The sequence below is a fragment of the Brassica oleracea genome, chromosome C4 (genome assembly GCF_000695525.1).
Source record: "Brassica oleracea var. oleracea cultivar TO1000 chromosome C4, BOL, whole genome shotgun sequence".
In the NCBI taxonomy this organism is placed as follows: Eukaryota; Viridiplantae; Streptophyta; class Magnoliopsida; order Brassicales; family Brassicaceae; genus Brassica; species Brassica oleracea.
Window position 1 is genome coordinate 45,018,194 of NC_027751.1, and position 23,767 is coordinate 45,041,960.

At 33.9% G+C, this 23,767-nt stretch overlaps 3 protein-coding genes across 4 annotated transcripts; 1 reads left to right on the plus strand and 2 right to left on the minus strand.

Annotated features, from left to right (window-relative positions):
• Positions 1 to 2,853: 2,853 nt before the first annotated feature.
• Positions 2,854 to 5,044, plus strand: LOC106339808 (ubiquitin fusion degradation protein 1 homolog). Its single transcript, XM_013778683.1, has 9 exons — positions 2,854 to 3,006; positions 3,370 to 3,457; positions 3,544 to 3,568; positions 3,651 to 3,683; positions 3,768 to 3,889; positions 3,981 to 4,111; positions 4,196 to 4,419; positions 4,526 to 4,746; positions 4,840 to 5,044. The coding sequence occupies exons 2-9, from the start codon at positions 3,383 to 3,385 to the stop codon at positions 4,933 to 4,935; spliced, it is 927 nt and encodes a 308-aa protein (XP_013634137.1). The 5' UTR covers positions 2,854 to 3,006; positions 3,370 to 3,382; the 3' UTR covers positions 4,936 to 5,044.
• Positions 5,045 to 5,542: 498 nt separating this feature from the next.
• Positions 5,543 to 9,252, minus strand: LOC106342140 (ATP-dependent zinc metalloprotease FTSH 3, mitochondrial-like). Its single transcript, XM_013780990.1, has 7 exons — positions 9,038 to 9,252; positions 8,739 to 8,952; positions 8,599 to 8,667; positions 8,314 to 8,450; positions 7,003 to 8,235; positions 6,680 to 6,907; positions 5,543 to 6,201 (listed from the first exon to the last, which is right to left on the minus strand). The coding sequence occupies exons 1-7, from the start codon at positions 9,089 to 9,091 to the stop codon at positions 5,722 to 5,724; spliced, it is 2,415 nt and encodes an 804-aa protein (XP_013636444.1). The 5' UTR covers positions 9,092 to 9,252; the 3' UTR covers positions 5,543 to 5,721.
• Positions 9,253 to 17,242: 7,990 nt separating this feature from the next.
• Positions 17,243 to 22,198, minus strand: LOC106336684 (abscisic acid 8'-hydroxylase 2-like). 2 transcript variants are annotated; one of them, XM_013775599.1, is made up of 9 exons: positions 22,056 to 22,198; positions 21,823 to 21,979; positions 21,283 to 21,604; positions 20,561 to 20,713; positions 19,964 to 20,212; positions 19,672 to 19,761; positions 19,393 to 19,578; positions 18,738 to 18,856; positions 17,243 to 17,515 (listed from the first exon to the last, which is right to left on the minus strand). In XM_013775599.1, the coding sequence occupies exons 1-9, from the start codon at positions 22,084 to 22,086 to the stop codon at positions 17,425 to 17,427; spliced, it is 1,398 nt and encodes a 465-aa protein (XP_013631053.1). In that variant the 5' UTR covers positions 22,087 to 22,198; the 3' UTR covers positions 17,243 to 17,424. The 2 variants fall into 2 exon arrangements, with proteins under 2 accessions (XP_013631053.1, XP_013631052.1); XM_013775598.1 differs by having other exon boundaries at positions 21,823 to 22,187.
• Between the last annotated feature and the right edge of the window lie 1,569 nt (positions 22,199 to 23,767).

The window sequence follows — 23,767 nt, forward strand, 5'->3', positions numbered from 1 at the left end:
TTCCCAAAAGAATCAAAAAAAAACTTTCTACAATTTGATCAAATATATGGCATCTTCTTCTCATAACACGTTTGAGGGAGTAGATGATGAAAATTTCGATCAATATTTTGATCAACAATTTGATCAAGCTTTCGAGAATTTTTCATTAATTACGGTGATCAAGAAGATGCAAGGAAAAAGAGGAAAAAAACGAGTTCACATCGAAAGAGATCGTGAAGAAGGCAATGTACGTTTATGGAATGATTATTTCAGTGAGACTCCAACATATCCCGTAAATCTATTCAGACGACGATTTAGAATGAATAAGCCATTGTTCATGCATATTGTTGATCGACTCTCCAATGAAGTTGAATACTTTCGACAAAAGAAGGATACTCTCGGAAGGATTAGACTCTCTCCACTGCAGAAGTGTACGGCAGCCATTCGTGTCTTGGCATATGGTACTACGGCTGATGCTGTTGACGAATACCTCAGACTCGGTGAAACCACGACTCGGTCATGTGTGGAACATTTTGTGGAAGGAATAATATATTTATTCGGCGATGAGTACCTAAGAAGACCAACCTCCGCTTATCTTCAACGTCTGCTTGATATTGGTGAGCGTCTGCTTGATATTGGTGAGCGTCGAGGATTTCCCGGGATGATCGGGCTTGATATTGGTGAGCGTCTGCTTGATATTGGTGAGCGTCTGCTTGATATTGGTGAGCGTCTGCTTGATATTGGTGAGCGTCTGCTTGATATTGGTGAGCGTCTGCTTGATATTGGTGAGCGTCTGCTTGATATTGGTGAGCGTCTGCTTGATATTGGTGAGCGTCTGCTTGATATTGGTGAGCGTCTGCTTGATATTGGTGAGCGTCTGCTTGATATTGGTGAGCGTCTGCTTGATATTGGTGAGCGTCTGCTTGATATTGGTGAGCGTCGAGGATTTCCCGGGATGATCGGAAGCATCGATTGTATGCATTGGGAGTGGAAGAATTGTCCCACCGCTTGGAAAGGTCAATATTCACGTGGTTCGGGAAAACCCACAATCGTTTTAGAGGCGGTTGCTTCGTATGATCTATGGATTTGGCATGCGTTTTTCGGACCCCCAGGTACCTTAAATGATATAAATGTTCTTGATCGCTCACCTGTTTTTGATGACATAATAAACGGTCAAGCTTCTCAAGTCATTTTCTCTATCAATGGAAGAGAATATCATTTGGCTTACTATCTCACCGACGGTATTTATCCGAAATAGGCAACTTTTTTCCAATCTATTCCAATACCACAAGGGCCGAAAGCGAGATTATTTGCTCAACATCAAGAAGTTGTCCGAAAATATGTCGAGCGTGCTTTTGGAGTCTTGCAAGCTCGTTTTGCCATTGTTAAAAATCCAGCGCTTTTTTGGGATAAAGTCAAAATCGGAAAGATTATGAGAGCATGTATCATACTCCATAATATGATAGTAGAAGACGAACGAGATGGATACACTCAGTTTGATGTTTCAGAGTTCCAACAAGGAGAAGACACCGGAACTTCACATGTGGATCTCACGTATTCTACAGATATGCCTACAAATTTCGTCAATATGATGGGTGTTCAAACAAGAATTCGTGATAGACAAATGAATCAACAACTGAAAGCTGATTTGGTTGAACATATATTGCGTAAATTTGGACGTCAAGAAGACAATTACTGAACTCGGATGTGTTTCCAAATTATTCTCGATTATTGTACTAGTCTTTATTTTTATGTTTTTTTTTAAATCTATGTTTTAAATGTTTTCTTTTAATATGTTTTATTTAATAAATAAATTTTATCTTAAAAAATTTTAATTTTAATTTTTTTTTTAGAAACCCTAATTAAAAAACTCCTATTGGACCACTCAAAATGAAAATTTCTTAACTAGAGTTCTTAACCCCACTTAATTACATTTAAAGTTAAAATAATCATTAAGAAATCGCCTTAAGAGTCATAGGATAATCATGCTCTAAGGTTGTTGTCTCTTTGTTAACGCAACGTTTACAAATAACACAAGACTATTTCAATAAATAAAAAATACAAAAGAGATCATATTTCATGAGAGAAAAATAAAATAATCCCAAAGTTAATTAATAATTTAAACAATGGCCCAAAACTCTCAATTTAGCATAGTTTATAAGAATGGGCCAAAATTAGTTTGTTGTGTAAATAATGATTAAATTTGCAAAAAAATATGGTGCATATATGAAAACGGACCCAAACTTTTTTTTCCCCGAGAGATTTCAATATTGATGGGTCGTAAGTGTCAGGTGAAGATGGTTAATTTATAAAAACAATATTGGTTTTAAGTACAATTTTAAATTTATTTATAAAAATTGATATAATTTTAGATTATTATAAAATTTCGATTGTTAATTTTTTTATTCAGTATCTTTTTCCACTCATATTATCGTTAATATTAGTCCATCTGTTTTTTAAAGTTACATATTCTAGATTTTTCACACGTTTTAATAAAACACATTAAATTTACATATTTTTTTGTGTTTATCTTTTTCCATAATTTTAAGCCCATAAAAATTCAACTAGAACAATTAAGTTTTTTGAAGTTTGCAATTAGTTAATAAAATATGCTTAGAAAATATAAAAAATGGATTTTTTGAAACAACCTGTTTTTTTAGAATATGTAATTTTAAGGACCGAGTATTATGTATGTTGCCCTTATAATAGTTAAAGCCCAATGGGCAAACGTAAATGATCCAAGGCAAAGGAGGCTTGTTTTAGGACTAATAATAATTGTATTAAACGTAGTATTACCTGAGTCCAAAAGCCAATTACTGTACGCCACGTATAAATAAATGGTTCCTTGTACGATACTTGGTTAAAAAACCTATAAAAGAATCAAAACAAACTTTCCAAAATCTCAGCTCCGATCTGCTGCCTGCCTTTGACTCCTCCTTGATAAGAAGAAGAAGAAGAATCCAAAGCTTCTCCGATCTTCTTCAACCTCCCAAAAACCCTAAAATTAGATCGTTTGCTTTTGTTTTGGTACGGTTTGTTCAAAGTAAAACTTTAACTGATCTGTTTGGTTTAAACGGTAGGACTGTCCCGATCATCTTTTGAGCTCGTGTTAAGCTCTTTTAACTCAAATCTAGATTCATCGACTAAGGTTTAATTAGACTTGTTGGATCGAGCTTGTTTTAAGGTTTTAGATGATCGTCTTTTTGTGTTTAAATTGGAAACTATAATTTTTGTTAAGTCGGATTTATTTATTTATAAAAAAGAAAAAAATTCTTTTGATTGCCCCCAAGGTGTTCGATGATTTGTGTCAATGGGTTGCGCTCTTGATTATTATAATAAAAGATTATTCATAAAGTTAGTTTTGAGTTTTTGTTCTTATTGACTTTGTAGATTTGTGGTGGCAATGGAGTTTAATGGAGATGATGAGTCTAGCTTCGAGCAGTGTTACCGTTGTTACCCTGTCACATTCATTGAAAAGGTTCGATTTTTTCTTAAATATCATGTTTTTATGATGAATGAAAAAAAACATTCTAATTTCAGAAATTTTTTTTTTTATAAATGCAGGCACATCTTGACAAGGGTGACAAAAGTAAGTTTTACTCTCTCTTCTGTTTCCCTTAGATAGTTTTCTTTACCATGTTTCTCTGACATTACTTATGTGTTCTTTGTAGTTATAATGCCTCCTTCCGCTCTCAATCGTCTTGGTAAGCCAGTGCTCTAATATTAGCTTCAGTCTTTCTTTACTTTAGCAATGATCTCTGAGTCCATCTTTTTTTTCTTTCTCTCAGCTTCTTTGCATATTGAGTACCCAATGCTGTTCCAGCTAATTAACGAGTCTGTTGGAAAGACCACACATTGTGGTGTACTCGAATTCACTGCAGACGAAGGCATTGTCTACTTTCCCTATTGGGTATATACTTTCTCTTCTGATAAACTTTATTTTATATTTCTCTTTCACTGCTTTCTTCATCTGACTTTCTTTGTTTTCCTTTGTCTTGTAGATGATGCAAAACATGTCTCTTGAAGAAGGAGACATTGTGAGAATCAAGAACATGAGCTTGGTGAAAGGGACTTACATCAAGCTTCAGCCTCACACTCAAGATTTCTTGGACATTACCAACCCTAAAGCCATGTTTGTACCTTTTGAAAAACTGAATCTTGTTTTTGGTAATTTTTTGAATAATCTTCTCTTTCTTACATTTCTTTTTTTGTGCAGCTTGGAGACTACGCTTAGGAGCTACTCTTGCTTGACCACTGGCGATACAATCATGGTTCCTTACAACAACAAGCAGTATTTTATCAATGTGGTTGAAGCAAAGCCTTCTTCAGCTGTGAGTATTATAGAAACGGACTGTGAGGTTGATTTCGCTCCTCCTCTTGATTACAAAGAACCTGAAAAGCCGCAAAAACTGACTCCTCCAAAGAAGCGAACTCGCCAAGGTTTGTCTTTGTGCTTATTTCGAAATTCTCGTTACTTTCGTGAGATAATAGCTTTCTAAGTTTGTGCTTTCTGTCTTTTTTTTTTTTTCTTGTTTGGTTATTGCAGTTGAGGAGGAGGAACCAGCAAGCAAAGTTCCCAAGTTCACGCCATTCACTGGGTCCGGAAAGCGTTTGGATGGGAAGACACAAACAGAATCAACTGAACAAGAAGACAAGCCAACTGTGAAGGGAAAAGATGATGAGTTGTCAACCCCAACGCCACCGCAAAAATCAGGGAAGCTTGTCTTTGGCTCAAACAGCAAACAAGCTTCAAAACCAACTGTGAAAGTATGTCTCTCTTTTCTTGTTTTTTTTTTCCCATTCATGTGATCTATCCATTAGAGAAAAACTAATTGTGTTGTCTATTTTATTAATGTATAGGTTGATCCCAAGAACGTTGAGCAAGAGAGCTCGACAAAATCTGATGAAGCCAAGTTTAAAGTGTTTACTGGGAAGAAATACTCACTCAAAGATTAAGAAAAATAGGGGCTTATTAATCATCTGCTGATGAAATTTATTTGTTTTTAATATTTCTTTTTCACAAAAATATTTGGTTAATCTTTTATGGAGTATTCATATTTTTTCTCACCAATTTATATGGGAACAGCTTTAGATGGAACCTAAACGACAGGTTAACACATATGTACCTGAAACCTACACAGGGAGCATCCTTTTAGGTTAAGCTATATGACCCTATCTGATTCATTTTGAGACTAAAAAATGATCAAAATTCTGATATATCGATTTTCAGTTAATATGCACAACTTTCTCTTACAGTACAGAGTAGAGTTTGGTATTATTAGGAACATCGACAAGAATAAATTTATGATGGTTAACTTGTATCAGATCGGTTAAACTAGATCAGCTCGGTTCTTTAATTGAAACGGGTCAATGTCCAATTAAGAACAACAAAAAAATCTAGTTTTGATGTAAAATATATAACACATTGTCTAAATATGTTGCCTGATTTATAATTAGTTATACACCCATCATTCTCAGTTTTTCTTAATATATAGGAAAGGCAGTAACAATGCCTTTTATTATTAGTTGATTACAAACGCACAAACTATTAGCAGAGTGAAACTATATAAAAATCATCTCATTCAGAAGCAATAAATTCAGAAAAGAAATAAATGTCATTGCTAAGATGACTAAGTTCATTGAATCACAAGACACTGCCTTTTGTTGTTGTGGTAACTAGTAACTGTGTTATTGCATTCTTAATTAAATGTACAATCGTAGCAGTGAAAGTCACTCACTCTCTTACGTGGGAACCACCTGCGGTTCAAGCGGCGGAGGACCTCCTTCATCCACCACAGGCGTAACCGTCGTGGCCGCCTCCTCCTTCTCACTATCTTCAAACCCGGACTTGAACCGGTCATAATTAGTCACCTCGGCCGATTTAAACGGACGCTCACCCAAAACTTTCAAAAGATCCTCCTGATGCAACACTTCTTTATCCAGCAAAAGCTCAGCGATCTCAGCCACTTGCTCTTTGTGTTCCTCGATGAGCTCCACGGTCTTCTCATAAGCTTTCCCCACCCATTCCCTTACTTCCTCGTCTATGATCGCACCGGTTTTGTTGCTGTACGGTTTATTAAAGTCGTAGCCGTCGTCCCTTGGAGGGAACGAGAGGAGCCCGACCTTGTCGCTGAAACCGTACACAGCTACTTGCGCGTATGTCATCTTTGTAACTTTCTCTAGATCGTTCTGCGCACCGGTCGAGATTCTTCCGATCAGTACCTGCGTTAAACAGACCAGAAACTTTAAACTTCTCGAAAGTGTAACAGGGATCCCTTAGGTAGCACAAAAAATATAACAAAAATAACACACAAGTGAAATCCCCCAAAATAGCATTATTTTAAAATTAAAATGATTATATTAACTCCATAAGTCCATCTACATGGCAAAATTCCCCAAATAGCATTAATTTAAAAGTAAAATGATTAAATTACTACAAATACAAGGGAAAATTCCTAAAATAGCATTAATTTAAAAGTAAAATGTTATAAAAACCCCATCCGCTAAATACTAAACCCAAACTCAAATATATATAATTTTTCTTCAACTTTTCATAAATGTTATTTTAGAAAATTTTCTCAGTACTATTTTTGGAACAAAAAAAGTGTTTCAAACTTTTAATGCTATCCTATGGTATTTTCTCAATGCAAGGACTAACAAGATTACTATATTTTATATCCAAAGGTAGCAACCAGTTTACCTGCTCGGCTGCACGGCCACCGAGAGTCATGCAAGTCATGTCAAAGAGCTGCTCTTTAGTCATGAGAAGGTTTTCATTCGGAACGTACTGCGCAAACCCGAGCGCCGCTGTGCCACGTGGCACAATGGTCACCTTCAGCAACGGCTCCGCATGTTCCAGGAACCAACCAGCAACCGCGTGACCAGACTCATGATACGCAACTGTACGACGCTCCAACTTACTTATCACCTGTTTCACACATCAAAAAACATTCAGACACATCACAAAACCATTGTCTGAAAAAAAAAACAAGGAAAGAGAAAGCTTTTTTTCTTTTTAATTACCCTGTTCTTCTTCTCAAGACCACCAATAACACGATCAATCGCAGAGTCGAAATGCGCCATCGTGACGGTCGCTCCTCCACGTCTAGCCGCAATAAGAGCCGCTTCGTTACACACATTCGCAATATCAGCTCCAGCGAAACCGGGAGTGAGTGCCGCAAGCCTCTGAGAGAAATACGACGGCTCGTGATCAAGCTTAATCTTCTTCAAATAAATCCGGAATATCTGATCCCTCCCTTTGATATCCGGTTTATCAATGGTTATCTGCCGATCAAACCGGCCGGGCCGTAACAAAGCCTTATCCAAAATATCCGGTCTGTTAGTCCCAGCGAGAACCACAACACCAGCCGTCGTACCGAACCCGTCCATCTCGACCAGCAGCTGATTCAAAGTGCTCTCCCTCTCGTCGTTCCCGCCTAACCCCCCGCGTCCCCTCGCCCTACCGATGGCGTCTATCTCGTCGATAAACACAATGCTTGGCGCCGCCGCTCTAGCTTCTTGGAACAAGTTTCTAACCCTAGACGGCCCGACGCCGACGAACATCTCCATGAAATCCGAACCGGAGATCGATAAAAACGGCACGCCGGACTCTCCGGCGGTCGCTTTTGCCAAGAGGGTCTTCCCGGTGCCGGGAGGACCGACTAAAAGCGCGCCTTTAGGTATCTTGGCGCCCAAGTCTTCGTACTTTTTAGGGTTTTTGAGGAAATGCACAAACTCCATGATCTCCTGCTTCGCCTCGTCGCATCCGGCGACGTCCTTGAAGTAGATCTTGTTCTTGGAGTTTTTGTCGGCTCTCGTGATCGTGGCTTTGCCTATGTTGAAGATCCCGCGGCCGTTCTTCCCCCCGCCGGTTCCTCCTAATCCGCCTAGCCCGCCTTGCATCCGCCTCGCGCCGTAGACGAGAGTTCCCAAGAGGAGTAGAGTCGGCGCGAAGCGCAGGAGCTCTTGGAACCAGGCCATTTCGGTTACGTAGGTGACGGGGACGAACTCGTGAGGGTCCACGCCTAAGGCTTCTTGAGCTTCTTCGAGTTTCTCCTCGAAAGAGTCGACGCTACCGATGTTGAAGTAGTACTTATACTGACCACCGGTTCTCTTAGTTACAACATCTTGAGTTGTTGTTCCTTGGTTTCTTGGTGTGCTTCTCACGTAGACTTTGGCTACGGATTTGTTTGAGACATCTATGTGGTCGACTAGACCGGGCTCCAGGAGCTTGTTCTTGAACTCTTGGAAACTAATCTGTAAACAAAGATGATATTAGTAAAGGTCCAAGATATATCACAATTTGTTTTTTTTATATTATTAAATAAGCTTTGCCTGTTGCTGGTCTCCAGAGCCGAATGAGAAAGAAGAGAAGAAGACAGCAAGAGCTAGCAGAGGAATTAGCAAATTTTGGAAACGGTTCATAAACATATCTCCAACGCTCTCTTGTTCGTTCTTGTCTGATGAGCCCTCTGTATTGCAGCCAAAAGAAAAAAAACATATTTTAAATTAATTAGAATCCACGGTAGCATAAAGCTTAAAGCTTTTTCTAACCACCAAAGCAACACACTTCTATTGATATAAATAAATAAATCAGGAAATGGAAGTAAAAGGAATGACCTTTAGAGTCGGACTTGTGATCATTCTTTGGTTTTTCCTTTGTAGCTTTAGGGAAGTAGGTCTCATAATCTGCAGTGAACAAAACAAATTCTCAACAAATTTGATTCAGTAAGAACCATCAAGTTAAACACTTTACATACTCTTCTTCTTCGGAGCTTCATCGGAGAAGAACCGACGAAGTATTGGATTAGCGAAAGCACCAACCAAATCACTGTTGTTGACGAGTCCCTTTCGAGCGGATAAAGAGTTAAAGTGCCGCCTCAGAAACCCTAATCCACCTTCGACTTCGTTCGCCTCAATAGCCGGTGAAGCAAGCAGCCTCGCGGATCTCACACCACCGCCGTAGAGAAAACCCTATAAACATACACAGAATAATCAGGAGAGGGGAAGAAAGAACAGAGCGAATCTGAGAAGGAATCAACAAAGTGAAACCACCGACCCTTGAGCGAGAGACGGAGGAGCGACCAAGCTTGGAGAAGATCATCATCGTCATTAGGAAATCACTACAAACAAAAGGGTTTTCGCATAATAGTTTAAAGAAATGGAGGATCGAAGATCTGTTTTCTGATAGCAAAGGGGAGAATAAAGTTTGGGTTTTTAATGTTTTTGTTTATCTGTTTAGTTCGATGGAGAGCGAGATAGATATGCGAAGTCAGACTCAGACCAGACAGACATAACGCGGTTTTGTACCTTGTTGTTGTACCGGACTTTGGTTTCTTTCCTGAATCCACTTGTTGATTTGCGGTTTACACAAACCGGTTTCTGGTTTTTGAACAATTAAACAGATTTACGAAGGTGTGGGCCTAAGGGCCTTCACGGGCATATGGGCTTTAGCTTTGTCCATCGAATAATAATAGTGGCATATTTTGAAAAACATGAACAAATGTCTTTTTTTCAACTTTGGCTTAACTTGAACAATTGTTCTCTTCCAAAATCTCTTACCAATCATAATATCCATACGATTCTCTACTATGTTATCCTGAAGTTGAAACGCAGCCAGTTATATAGGATAATGGAGTTATTCGAAGTCATCGCTCCATTTGATCCAAAAAAAAAAAAAAAAGTCATCGCTCCATTTTTCTCAATTACCTTATCAACCATTCACATATTACGTAGTCGTTAACCTATCAGTTGATTTTTTTCGATTAAAATATTATCAAATTATGTAATAATGATATGTAATTTATGATATGTACCACTGAAAATCTTTGTATTTTTAGAGAATTTAGTTGATTGCAAGGAGACTGAAATGAAACTAAAAACAGTCACAGTGGCTAGAAACTGTACAAATTTCTCAAAAAACAAATAATAATATTTTGACGGTGTGATTATGTTTAATTTTTAATAATAAACTAGATTCTGCGGGTATATTTTTTATTTTTTATTTTTGTCAAAAAAATTAATTTTTATATTTGCGTTATTTTCAATCATATTTATGTTTATTATTAATTTAATTTAATATAATTATTGGTAACTATATTAAATATGTCAAATTGTATAATTATACACTTAACCATATACATTTCAGAAATTATTTCTAAAGTTTGCAACATATTATATTTTTTTAATCATTACCTAACATAATTAGTCAACAATATTCGTACTAAAAAACCCGATTCGGAATCGATCCGAAAATCAAAATTTCATACTCTATTAGATCTGGTCTATATCTTCGAACCGTTCTTAAAATGTTATGTCCAAAAACCAATATCAAATTCAATCCGCACCTAAAGTCAAGCAAAATTCTTGAAAAATGTTTTGAAATTTTTTTTTTATATATTCTGTTATATATATATATATATGTAGATGGGTTAATATGGTTTTTACTAACTTTAAGTAAAATTATATTTATTAATTGTTTTTACTTAAATAACCTATTTAAAACCCGTTAAACTAAAACCCGTGGAATATATTAAAATAAATAATACTTCCATAATAGTATCAAATATACATTAAAAATATACTCAGAATTTAAATTAACAGCCTATTAATTTCGTTTTAAATAATACTTCCATAATAATATAAAATACACATTAAAACTATTTATCTCAAAAAAAAATAAAACAAAAAATACCAGCCTATAAGATATATTTTAAAGTTATGTTTTTTTATGAGGATATATTATGATAATAATAGTTATATCTTTAAAAAATTTGTTTCATAAATATTTGTGTTCAAAGTGAGAATTAGTTTGCGTTGATGATATTAAATCTCTCGACACTTTAACATAATCTCTTGAAGAAGTACCGCTCTCTTCCCTCTCTCCTGACTTTCTCTATTTTTGAATTAGACACCCATGAGATATTTTCATTAATGATGGCCTAATTTCTTAGCAATAAAAAAATTTCAACGAAATATGCGGATAAAAATAAAAAATCACCACATAAAATAATGTTTCACATATAATATAAAATTAAACTCTTCAATATAAAACCAAATGTTAAAGAAAAAATTAATGACAAAAAGTTCTCTCCACGAAGCATCGGATTAACCAATAGTAATTTATAAAATTCAATAAATTGAGTTTATTATAATTTCAAAACTTCAAAATTTTAATCCAAAAAAAGTAAATGTACTTCTTAATTTTATTAGAAGAAAAAAAATCAAAACCGGTTCACAAATACAAATATAAAAGAAGGTATTTCATTAAATTAAAAAATTTGTCAATTTTATTTTGAAAAAATCATTTTGATTGAGCACTTATTTTCTCTAGTTAAACTCGGCGCCATCCGATCTGCAGCATGGCGCAAGGAGTACCGTCGAGCATGGATCACATAGGACGGCTAAAGTAATGCAGTCAGGCGTGAATCCTCATACGGCAGGTAGAATTGTTGGCTGTAGAATCGTTTGTAATATTTCTCATAGTTGTAATAGCATAATTATCCAGCGTTAAAAAAAAAAATTCGGCGCCATCCGATCACTTTATTTCCTATTCTTTTAGTATGAGTTTTAAGGGTTTGTGATCATTATTCACACAATTAACAAAGAAACTCTAAACATGGTATTTCTCTTTTTCGTCTTGTTCTGTTTTGGATTTTCTTCGTATTATTTATTTCGTAGTTTGAAAACACAGGCACAACTAAGTGATGTAATATCTGGTATTGTTTGGATAGCGCCACCATCGGTTTTTTTTCAAGAAGTTATATCTCAGCCCAACGTTTCCGGCGGTATGGAGTCACGTGCCCCCTATTAATTTTTAATTTTTTTCTTCAATGTTTTAATTCAATTTATTAAATATCATTAGTTATAGTGAAGAAAAATGTAAAAATGTTCCCATCAAAAAATTTTTTTTGGTGTTTATAATATAGTTCTCCCGATTAAAAATATTTCTAGATCTGTCCCTGTCTCTAGGACGTCGTTCCACAGATCTTGTGTGCGATACACTTTGTGAACCATTCTTATAAATCGAGGTCTTTCTCTACTTCAAACTGGAAGCTGCAGAGCCTGATGAAATTAAGGTTACACACTATTAATAACTCACCACGTGCTTGTAAAGCGTGCATGGTAAATTTTACAAAAATAATAGGGTACAGTTTAGGATGCAAAAGAAAATTCCATTAAAATATTTAACATATAAATAATAACAGGATCCGTATTTCAAATTTTGAACATAATCCAAGATTTTTTTGTGCAATCCACCACTGAAACCATCAGCCCACTTAATGACAACGTTCATGTTACAAGTTTAACATATATGTGTTTGTCAATAAAACAAACAAAAAATCTCTGATTAATCTTCGCGTAATTTCTGATTTTCTGATTCGCTCTAGATCAGGGACAAGAGTACGCGTTATCCTTATTAGCGCAATTTGGTGTCAAAATTATTTCGGATAGACTTTATCCACTACCAAGTAAGCATACATACGTGTATGTACATGGTCACCTGGAGGTTTAATTCACCCCCTCAGTTACAATCAGACTACATCTCTTGGCTACGCAACAGTTAACTTTGCATTCTTCCAAGCTAACGTTTTTTTGTTCTTCTCTCATTTGCCTAAGTTTAAGTAAAACAACACTTTCCCCTACCGGATAGATGGCATGATTAAACAAGGGTTTGTACTTTCAAAAGAATTGTTGGAGATTGATTATTTTATACATGTTTATACATGTTTATTTTGTTTTCAATATTTTAATCATTCACTAAAAAGGATTACTAACCATCACCGGAAAAATACTGTACTTGCATTTGATGAAACATAAGCTTTTAGGTCTGAAAATACTCTTCTCCCTATTTTATCAAAATATGTAAGATTTAGATATATTATTTTCCGTGCTATAAAATCATTTAGAATTTACTTTAATAATTAGTCAAAAACTACGTAATAATAAAAAATTATAAAAAATTTATATAGCCAAAATTTCTACAACTAGATAACACCAAATAATAAGAGATAGACTTAAAAATTAGATAACTTATTTAAAAAATAATTATCTTAACCTAAAATAAATATAAACAACCACAATAATTACATATTAAATATGATAATTAAAAGCAAATAAATCATATTCATCGGTTTTAAAATAATCCATGTTTTTTTTAAATGTATTTTTATTGGTTAATAATGATAAATTATAAATTTCAAAGAAATTAATTGTGTTTATTGAACTTATATGGTTAAAATCTGTGGGAATCAATTAATCACAAAATAATATATTTATAATTAAAAATTAATATATTTTCTTAATACGTGTGAAAATTGTAAAATATACATTTTTGAAAAATATATAATATGTTTGTCAATAAAACAAACAAAAAATCTCTGATTAATCTTCGCGTAATTTCTGATTTTCTGATTCGCTCTAGATCAGGGACAAGAGTACGCGTTATCCTTATTAGCGCAATTTGGTGTCAAAATTATTTCGGATAGACTTTATCCACTACCAAGTAAGCATACATACGTGTATGTACATGGTCACCTGGAGGTTTAATTCACCCCCTCAGTTACAATCAGACTACATCTCTTGGCTACGCAACAGTTAACTTTGCATTCTTCCAAGCTAACGTTTTTTTGTTCTTCTCTCATTTGCCTAAGTTTAAGTAAAACAACACTTTCCCCTACCGGATAGATGGCATGATTAAACAAGGGTTTGTACTTTCAAAAGAATTGTTGGAGATTGATTATTTTATACATGTTTATACATGTTTATTTTGTTTTCAATATTTTAATCATTCACTAAAAAGGATTACTAACCATCACCGGAAAAATACTGTACTTGCATTTGATGAAACATAAGCTTTTAGGTCTGAAAATACTCTTCTCCCTATTTTATCAAAATATGTAAGATTTAGATATATTATTTTCCGTGCTATAAAATCATTTAGAATTTACTTTAATAATTAGTCAAAAACTACGTAATAATAAAAAATTATAAAAAAATTATATAGCCAAAATTTCTACAACTAGATAACACCAAATAATAAGAGATAGACTTAAAAATTAGATAACTTATTTAAAAAATAATTATCTTAACCTAAAATAAATATAAACAACCACAATAATTACATATTAAATATGATAATTAAAAGCAAATAAATCATATTCATCGGTTTTAAAATAATCCATGTTTTTTTTAAATGTATTTTTATTGGTTAATAATGATAAATTATAAATTTCAAAGAAATTAATTGTGTTTATTGAACTTATATGGTTAAAATCTGTGGGAATCAATTAATCACAAAATAATATATTTATAATTAAAAATTAATATATTTTCTTAATACGTGTGAAAATTGTAAAATATACATTTTTGAAAAATATATAATATGTTTGTCAATAAAACAAACAAAAAATCTCTGATTAATCTTCGCGTAATTTCTGATTTTCTGATTCGCTCTAGATCAGGGACAAGAGTACGCGTTATCCTTATTAGCGCAATTTGGTGTCAAAATTATTTCGGATAGACTTTATCCACTACCAAGTAAGCATACATACGTGTATGTACATGGTCACCTGGAGGTTTAATTCACCCCCTCAGTTACAATCAGACTACATCTCTTGGCTACGCAACAGTTAACTTTGCATTCTTCCAAGCTAACGTTTTTTTGTTCTTCTCTCATTTGCCTAAGTTTAAGTAAAACAACACTTTCCCCTACCGGATAGATGGCATGATTAAACAAGGGTTTGTACTTTCAAAAGAATTGTTGGAGATTGATTATTTTATACATGTTTATACATGTTTATTTTGTTTTCAATATTTTAATCATTCACTAAAAAGGATTACTAACCATCACCGGAAAAATACTGTACTTGCATTTGATGAAACATAAGCTTTTAGGTCTGAAAATACTCTTCTCCCTATTTTATCAAAATATGTAAGATTTAGATATATTATTTTCCGTGCTATAAAATCATTTAGAATTTACTTTAATAATTAGTCAAAAACTACGTAATAATAAAAAATTATAAAAAAATTATATAGCCAAAATTTCTACAACTAGATAACACCAAATAATAAGAGATAGACTTAAAAATTAGATAACTTATTTAAAAAATAATTATCTTAACCTAAAATAAATATAAACAACCACAATAATTACATATTAAATATGATAATTAAAAGCAAATAAATCATATTCATCGGTTTTAAAATAATCCATGTTTTTTAAATGTATTTTTATTGGTTAATAATGATAAATTATAAATTTCAAAGAAATTAATTGTGTTTATTGAACTTATATGGTTAAAATCTGTGGGAATCAATTAATCACAAAATAATATATTTATAATTAAAAATTAATATATTTTCTTAATACGTGTGAAAATTGTAAAATATACATTTTTGAAAAATATATAATATTTTATCTTGAATATGTTATGCATCAACATTTTCATTAGTGGAAGAGTTATATGGCATACATTATAACAAATAAAAGTGATCATTGACAATTTATATGAAATAACTATAAACATACATACGTAATCTGATGTCTCCCTTATAGACACTGTACATGAACTGAGGAGCAAAAAATCAATAGGGAGTGATAACTACGACTGAGAACCGGAGTCTTATATATCTTATCTTATATTCTTATTGGCAACCATACCGTGGTGGTCCGGTGGTTTTACTAGAGGAAGAGTTATTCTGTTGGTTTAGGCCAGACATCGATTCTCTCTAGTAAGCAATTATTAATTCCACGTGTGGCCACGCGAAAATAAATCTATTGTTTACGGTACATTTGAATACCCGGAAAAAAAATTCATCTTTGGGTTACGCATCCATTTTAATAGACTCGGATTTAATTCATTTTATGTCAAAAAAAATCCTTATTGGCGATAGACTGTGTATATTCTTTTGGCACATTTTCGTAGGAAGAATTATGTAGTGTATGTTTTTGAAATAAGCATCTCCTTTAAGTCCATTATTAGATTGAAAATATAGGTCAAAACTGAAAGAGTCGGCTATTTACGTATCTAATCCAAATGAATATCTTGTTAAATACACGTTTTAGTCGTCTCACATCAGATCCCCTCTTGTTTAAAAAAAAAAAAAGAATAACAAACAAAAAGATTGAGAGAGACACTTCCAAAAACAAATCATGTGAAAACTTTGAGGTGGGGTTTAATCAGAGAGGGAGACCAAAGAGATAAGAAAGGGTTGGAGCTTGTTAAATCTGTATACCAGACCCTCGCAATAGCCTAGAGACTCTTTAGTTTGGACCAATGTAAAATCATTTTACTCTGAACAAATCTCTGACATAGACAGAGACAAATCGGGGACAATGAATCAGATTCTTTTCAATCTTTTCTGTTTATGGAAATCAAGAGTTCCACGTAAGCGTAGTTACAAGGTGTGTCGCATGCACGTACCCAACTGTTGACACGTCACATGTGGCTATTCGTTTTTTCACGAGACTAAAAACATTGTAGGTCTTGTCTCCGTTCAACAGCTCAAACCTTGATTTAGCGAAAATTATTATCTAATCTGATTTTTGTAGAAAGTATCTGATCTGATTATATTAAAGTACATATACATTTATACAAATAAGATACGTTTAGTGATTCAATATGGCTGTATAAGTTATTTCATTAATAGTTTTTTGAAAAAAATATTTCATTAATAGTTTATACTACTAATAAAAACTTTACAACTAAGAAAATAGAATACGTACGCTTTGCTCCCATACAAAAAAAAATTGCGTGTACCTCTCTGGTCGTTATGTCTGAACAGAATCTTAAAATTTTAAAATAATAATACTGTATCGTAGAAAATGTAACATAAGCGAAGGAAAAAAAATTTCAGTTCCAGACAAGTTTAGATAAAATAATCAGGATCCGAGAGAGTTATAATCTCGGGTCATAATCGATTTCGGAGGGACAAAATATTCATCTTAATCTCCAAAATTAAATAATTAATATGTATATATCATTTTTTTCTAAATTAGATATTAATTATTAATTTTGTATTCGTAATTGTTTTAGAAAATTTAAGAACCGTCCATGCTTCTATTAAGATATCGAAGTCTTTGGATATATCCTGATCCAGACTTGGATTAGCATTGCTATAACTTGGAGTTTGCTTTGGATCCAAACATAAATAACAAATATTTCAACGCAACTGTCACAACATGATAGCAATAAGCTAGTTTGGAAATGTATAACATGCAGCAGATAAAGTTCAAAATGATATTTCATTATCAAAATAAAATTTAATTGAACTGCAACTTTACATACGAATATACGCTATTGGGAATAATTCATATACAAAAGAAAAGGGGCCAAATTGGAGGCCAAATTTAAAATGAGAGATATTTAAAGGTAAAAATATATATATACCGGTAGAGCAACTATATTAGATTAATAAAAAAACTCCAATTATGCCTTTGGCTCAAATTGGAGTCACTCTTATTGGTAAACCCTTCTTGGGCACAGGGAAAGGACCATATTGTATACCTTCCTCACCTCCTACCACTTTCCATCTGCAAAGTATAACCCAAACTTCATCAATCATCAGTATTTTTTTGAATAATAGTAGTAGTATAAAATTGATATTTTACTATTCACATCTTTTATGTTGGACATATATAGCGTAAGTACTAATTTGCCAGATCGCCGATTCACATGTTTTGAAAGTTATTTGGGCCACCACTAATTATTGTTTATCAAAAATATCTACTCATAAGCCCTTTTCGAAACTACGCCAGGCACTAGTCGGGCGGTAACCCCGGACCTAGCGAGTTACCGAAAAATCGGAAATTAATCGGGGTATACGCGGGGATTAGTTTTTATTATTTTTTAATTATAAGTATATGTATATATATATTAGTACATGTAAATATTAGACAAATGAACAACGTAGGCCAGTGGTACGGGAGTCATGTCTAGCGGTAAGATGTCCAGGGTTCGATTCTTCTGAGTTTCAATTTTTCTGTTGTTTTTAATTGCGCGAGACGAAAAAAAAAATTTAGAAACCAACTGCACTTGTCCCACATCGACTAATTTTACTCTAAGGGGAGTCTTGAGTCTTCTATAAATACAAGGAGAAAGTTTCCACTCTTTCCAGACAACCGGACTTCTTCCATGACCCAATAATTTGACACCAAAGTCCAAAATTCAATTGAGTAAATCGGTTTATATCCGATTAATCGGTTTTCTAAACGATTAATTGTGTTTTCGATTAATTTCAACGATTTGGTTAAAATCGAAGCGGGCCTTCGACGCCTAGCGCCCAGGCGGTCGCCTAGGCAGCTAGGCGGCCGCGTTTTCGAACAGGACTCATAAGTCATATGTTCTCAAGAATAAAAACAAAATCCAAGATTGATTCTTTTATATTAGCTAGATCCCATTTACAGCTGGCAATCTCTTTCAAACTCTATCATCACAAGTTTTTTTTTTGTTTTCCTCGCCTTTAGTCCCAATGACCCTTTTATCATCACAAGTTCAACTAAACATCTTCAATAAATAAAAATAATTCTTTTACTGCACATATGACATCATGAAGTTATGACGTCTTAAATTAGATCTCGAGTCATGTAGTATATATAGATAGAAATATGCAACAAAAATGGTTATAACTTCTTCTATCAATTAGTTGATCAAAAAAAAAAAAAACTTCTTCTATCAATTGAATAGACATTGAGACAAAGGCAATTCTGACCTCGTCATCAATATTCGAAATTTATAGGAAAACAATATAAATACCTGAAGGAGGTGGTAAGGTGGTGAAGGAGGACTAGCATCTCAAGTTTAGCCAGCTCGCTTCCTGGACATGAGTGTGATCCACTCCCAAAAGGCATGAACGTGTAAGGTTTTGGCGCCACCTGTCGGCATTACAAGATATCATCTACATGCAATGCAAGTCCATCAAAGCCCCCACTTAGGCCATGCGCATTAGAGGTTTAAAGGAGAGGATCACACGTTTTACGAGAAAAAAAAATATTAAAAAAAGCAAAAGCGATGAACTCGGTTCGTCTCGCCTCTTCTGCGTGATACCCTCTCTCCTAAAGTTCATCACTGTAGCGCGGACCCCACGACACGTGACGGCCCGCGATTGGTCAATTTTTTTTTTTTTTTTTCAAATCAAAAAAAGAAAAAAAAAATTTAATAATAAAAAATTAAGAAGATGAACCCCAAAGGGCGGTTCACTGATGCTCTTGCTCTAAGTGACTAAACCCTAGATTTGACACCGAGTTCAATCATTGTTTTTTACTCTTCATGCAATTTATATCTTTCCAGAATAAATTGTTGGTAATAAACTGAAGCATAGACATTAACATATGATTACGTTTAACTATCCACTATTTATATGGATATAAGTCTTATCATTTGTTTTGATGTGACTTATAGGAATGTATACCTCGAATCTTGAGGGCTCGAATTTTTCGGGTTCCGGGAAAAAGTTGGAAGAGTGATGTATGCGTCGGAAAAGAGGAAGAACCTTCCAACCTTTTGGGATCAAGTAGCCTTCAAACTCGACGTCTTGTACAGCTTCTCTAAACGTAAAGGACAATACACTTGCTGCTCTTAGTGTCTCTTGAATCACCTATCAAATACGTGTATATACATTAATTGATCATATATGGTCAAATATGTTGGCATCATTAGCTATGATTAATATATCAAAAATAGAATATACCCTTGTGGTCAGTGGCATTTTTCTCGTATCCTCCCAAGATATTCCTCGGTTTTCTTCCCTTATTTTCTCCCGGATGCAGACTTGTTCTCGCTAATAAAAAATTGAATACATCTGTAGAACTAAATAAACTGTGATAAAATAATATAGTATGATCAACAACATATAATATAAAAAAAGATGGTCTGACTGATTAAAAAAATATGCATTTTTTAGTTCAGTAGATTTCTATAATATCTCCAGTTAACATGCAAATAACAAAGTTAAAGAATAAAAAGTATATAAGGTTGCTTACGGAGACTTCTTGGAGGACATTAGGGTGGTCGTGTAAGTACTTGAGAAGCCAAGTTAAGACGGAAGCGGTGGTGTCGGTGGCGGCGAAGATAACGCCGATGATGTTGTCAGCGATCTGTGAATCGCTTAAACCGTTGCGTTTCTGATCCTTAGCGCCAAGAAGTACTCCCAATAGACCTCCTCCTTCTCTCCTACTTTCTCTTCTCTTTTCTATCAATCTCCTTAATTCATCGCTTAATTCCCTCCTTGCCTTCATATTTTAGTCACACAAATCAATTATCTCTATAAGAAAATATTATAACATGAATGGCGTATTTTGAGAAGCATCATCAAACATCTACACTTGAAGATGACTTTGGCTTCACGATTTTGCGAAAAAGAATCTAACAAAAAAGTCAAATAGTATGCTTTGGGGCAAAAAAAGAGTCAAATAATATCGCACACGTACCGGTGGTCCCCAAAAATTAAACTGCACAACTTTTTTTTTTTGTTTTCCAGTTCTGTGGTATTTTACAATTCTACAGACTTGTCACGTTGTACGTACAATTTCCTAAAGAACTAGATATACATATTAGTTCAGCAATTATCACATACATACCTTCATGGATTTACGAAAAAGTGTGCCAGGTAGGTTGAGAGGCATGGAGTTGTAACCCATTTCGAGACGTTGATAGAGAAGCTTAATTGCTTCAATTTCAGTGGGCTCCTCTTTGTCCCCAAACGCTGACATGATCGCCACATCGAATGCATACTACACCCACAAATCCAGTTCCCTCTCAAATCAATTTTTGTTTTTCGTAAAGATCCCACACAAAATCAGAGCCCATTCCTGAAAATTATATTCTAGGCGGATTCCAGAATTACAACGTTAATTTTGAACTACGTTGTTATAGAGTAAAAAGATAAGTTCCTATATAAAGTTAGAGCATGTTTAATGGAAGTTCTTATGGTGGGGTTACTAACGGAATATAAGAACCCGTCTCTTAACTTTTAATAAAAAAGCTAAGAACCGATTCTTAAAGAACTCAATCTTAAGAATCCCTATTAAACATGTTCTTAGTCCCGGACTTAAATTTTGTTTTCTTTCTCCAACACGTCAACATATTTTATATATATATATATTCCTATAAAGTGGACCCAAAAGAATTTTCAAATCTCTTATCGTTTTACTTAACCATAGAGTTTTTTGTTACTTTAATTACTTTTCTTGATAAAGTGAGCCCCGCAAAAGTTAAACTGGAAATCTTTTGTCAATATATCTTTTGGCATGCCTCAAAGACCATACACGCATATAACCCAAAATAGAGCAAAGAAACATACACGTTTCATGTGTTGAAGGGTGTTGATGGACTTTTGGGATGTCCAAGAAGCGAGGATTTTAAGGACGAGGAGTTCGATGTGAGAGACGGTTGGTCTAAGAGCAGAAGGCATGAAGGACGACTGAACAAGGCGCTTGAGTGTGGAATGGTAAGGACCTTGGTGGAAGAAAAGAGCCTCTGGTCCAATTATACGCTCTTTGCTAGCAGGATAAGTTGGCTTGAACATATGTGCTTTGCTTATTAACACCATTCGAGCTGCCTCTGGACTGCTTATCATTACACATGGACATCCCAATATGTGCGTCTTGAATATCTCTCCGTATCTGCGGATACTCTTTTAATTCAAGATTTGACATATAATATATGTAGATTGCTTTTTTTTTTGCAGGTGACAAAAAATCATGTTTTTGCGGTCTATAATTTACTCGGATTAATTAGGACTAGAACGGATTTATTAACCAAAGAATTTGAAAAAAAATAAATGTCCAGTACATCTTAACTTAATATATCCATAATTCATGTAAGAGCAAAAATAAAATACTTGTTTTGGCGGGTGGCGAAGAAGGAATTAGGGTTCTCTGTGTAGAGGCGGAGTGTCTCTCCGATGTAAGGCCAACCCATGGAACCGGGCGGTAGCTTCCGTCTCTGCTTTTTCCGGTGCAACCGCCATTGAAGAAACACCACTAGCAACGCTACTACTGCACTAGTTATTGTGATCATTAGTGCCGATTCATCAGAGGAAAAGAAAACTGAAAATGGTGTAATTTGCATTACTCAAAAGTAATTCAAGGGAATGATTATGCATATATAGCTAGTTAAGAGTTGTATGTGTTGGTTCTTGTTAGTGACTTAGCTTGAAGAATATTGAGGGGCTATATATAGCTAGTCGAGGTAGAGAGACACTTCATTCCTGACCTTTCTTTTTCCTTATTTAGATTTGTGTGGATTTAGCAATTACATACATAAATAATTACAAAATTGCCGCCATAGGAATATATAGAATATATACGAGGCATTGTGTTGCTAGACCATAGTTTCAATTTTATTTATTTATTTATTTCTGTTGGAGATTATTCAAAAATTGTCAGACGATTCTTTGGTCCAGTAAACAGAAACTTCAATCTGCATATAGACTACAAATATCTTAAACACAAAATGATTTAATTTTTTTTCATTTTTATATATGGATATACACAAAGTTTTCGGCGCAGTATTCTTAGTGTTATCTCTTCCTTTTCTCATTTTCTTTCTTCTTGTGGTTATAGTTTGCTTGTTTTGCTGTATCTTTGGATGATCTACAACTATTTCTTAGGATGGTTTATATTTTTTGTTGATAAGAAAAACCTGTACGGAACTTCAGAATAATATGTTAATGTCTGGTGTTTGTGTATTTGGATTGTATTAGCGTTTTTTATTTTACTTGCCCTTTGGCAAACCCCACAATACACTTTAGTGACCACAAAAACAAAGACCTTAGTTCATAATTTTTGTTTTGAGAGAAATGGGATTCCACTGAAAATATTGTATGGTTGAGTTCTCTTGTCTGGAGGAAAAAATCTAGCAAAATTAAAAACATTTTTTTTTGGAAAATGTTAAAGATTCCGATAATTAATCAAGGGGAAGTTTTGACATAAATTAATTGTGTTATTACTAGAATAACTCATATATTTTGAAAATTATTAGAATATTTTTCTGGTCGAAATTACCCTTGTCCTTAGTTATAACAAAAAAAAATTATTACCAAAGTGCCTTTAATATTTGATCGACGGCAGATTTATTTTCAAAAAAATAAATATGTCGAATAATAAGTTTGTTTATAAAATCTGTATAGAAAAAAAAAATCTACCATTAAGGTGGTGTCAAACTTTCTTAGAAATGTCAAATTTATTTTCACGGCAGAGTTAATTGTCCGATTTGAACAGAAAACAGAATTTTAAGAATATGTCTGTCGAATGAGGTAGCAGATTTGTTATAAGTGGTAGATGTTTGTGGTCAACTTATTTTTTTATGTACCGACATATTTTCTTATGTTCGATTTATTTTTTTATGGCAGACACTACAAGAAAACGTTTCCAAAACAACGAAGATTTACGACGAAAATATTTCGTCGTAAATTTACATGGTGTTTACAACGCAGTTACGAGGAGACCAACTTTCGTCGTAAACGCCATGTAAATTTACGTAAAATCCATGTAAGTTTACGACGAAAGTACGTGGAATGAGAAATACGTCGTAATCGTTACATCGACATTACAACGAAACATGTTACCGTTATATTTAGGTGAAAACATGTATTCAATGTGCTTTAACTTACCTAATTTCGTCGTAAAGTCGTTGTAAATATTATGTTAAAACCATGTAAAATCCATGTAAAACATTCCTTGCAAAATCGTTGTTATATTTCAACTACCCAATTCAAAAATTTCTCTATATATATGTTATTTCCCACAACTCTCTTCCTCACAACACACAAACGGAAAAAAAAA

Excerpts from the sequence above, each read along its gene's own strand:
- LOC106336684 (XM_013775598.1), bottom strand. The coding sequence starts at position 22,052 with ATGCAAATTACACCATTTTCAGTTTTCTTTTCCTCTGATGAATCGGCA. Across the intron at positions 20,714-21,282 it reads CCCTTCAACACATGAAACGT|TATGCATTCGATGTGGCGAT; the intron begins GTATGTTTCTTT and ends TTGTGGGTGTAG. Across the intron at positions 17,516-18,737 it reads CACCTTACCACCTCCTTCAG|ATGGAAAGTGGTAGGAGGTG; the intron begins GTATTTATATTG and ends TATACTTTGCAG.
- LOC106339808 (XM_013778683.1), top strand. The coding sequence starts at position 3,383 with ATGGAGTTTAATGGAGATGATGAGTCTAGCTTCGAGCAGTGTTACCGT. Across the intron at positions 3,890-3,980 it reads TTGTCTACTTTCCCTATTGG|ATGATGCAAAACATGTCTCT; the intron begins GTATATACTTTC and ends TTTGTCTTGTAG. Across the intron at positions 4,420-4,525 it reads AAAGAAGCGAACTCGCCAAG|TTGAGGAGGAGGAACCAGCA; the intron begins GTTTGTCTTTGT and ends TGGTTATTGCAG.
- LOC106342140 (XM_013780990.1), bottom strand. The coding sequence starts at position 9,091 with ATGACGATGATGATCTTCTCCAAGCTTGGTCGCTCCTCCGTCTCTCGC. Across the intron at positions 8,451-8,598 it reads TCACAAGTCCGACTCTAAAG|AGGGCTCATCAGACAAGAAC; the intron begins GTCATTCCTTTT and ends GCTGCAATACAG. Across the intron at positions 6,908-7,002 it reads GTCTTGAGAAGAAGAACAGG|GTGATAAGTAAGTTGGAGCG; the intron begins GTAATTAAAAAG and ends TGTGTGAAACAG.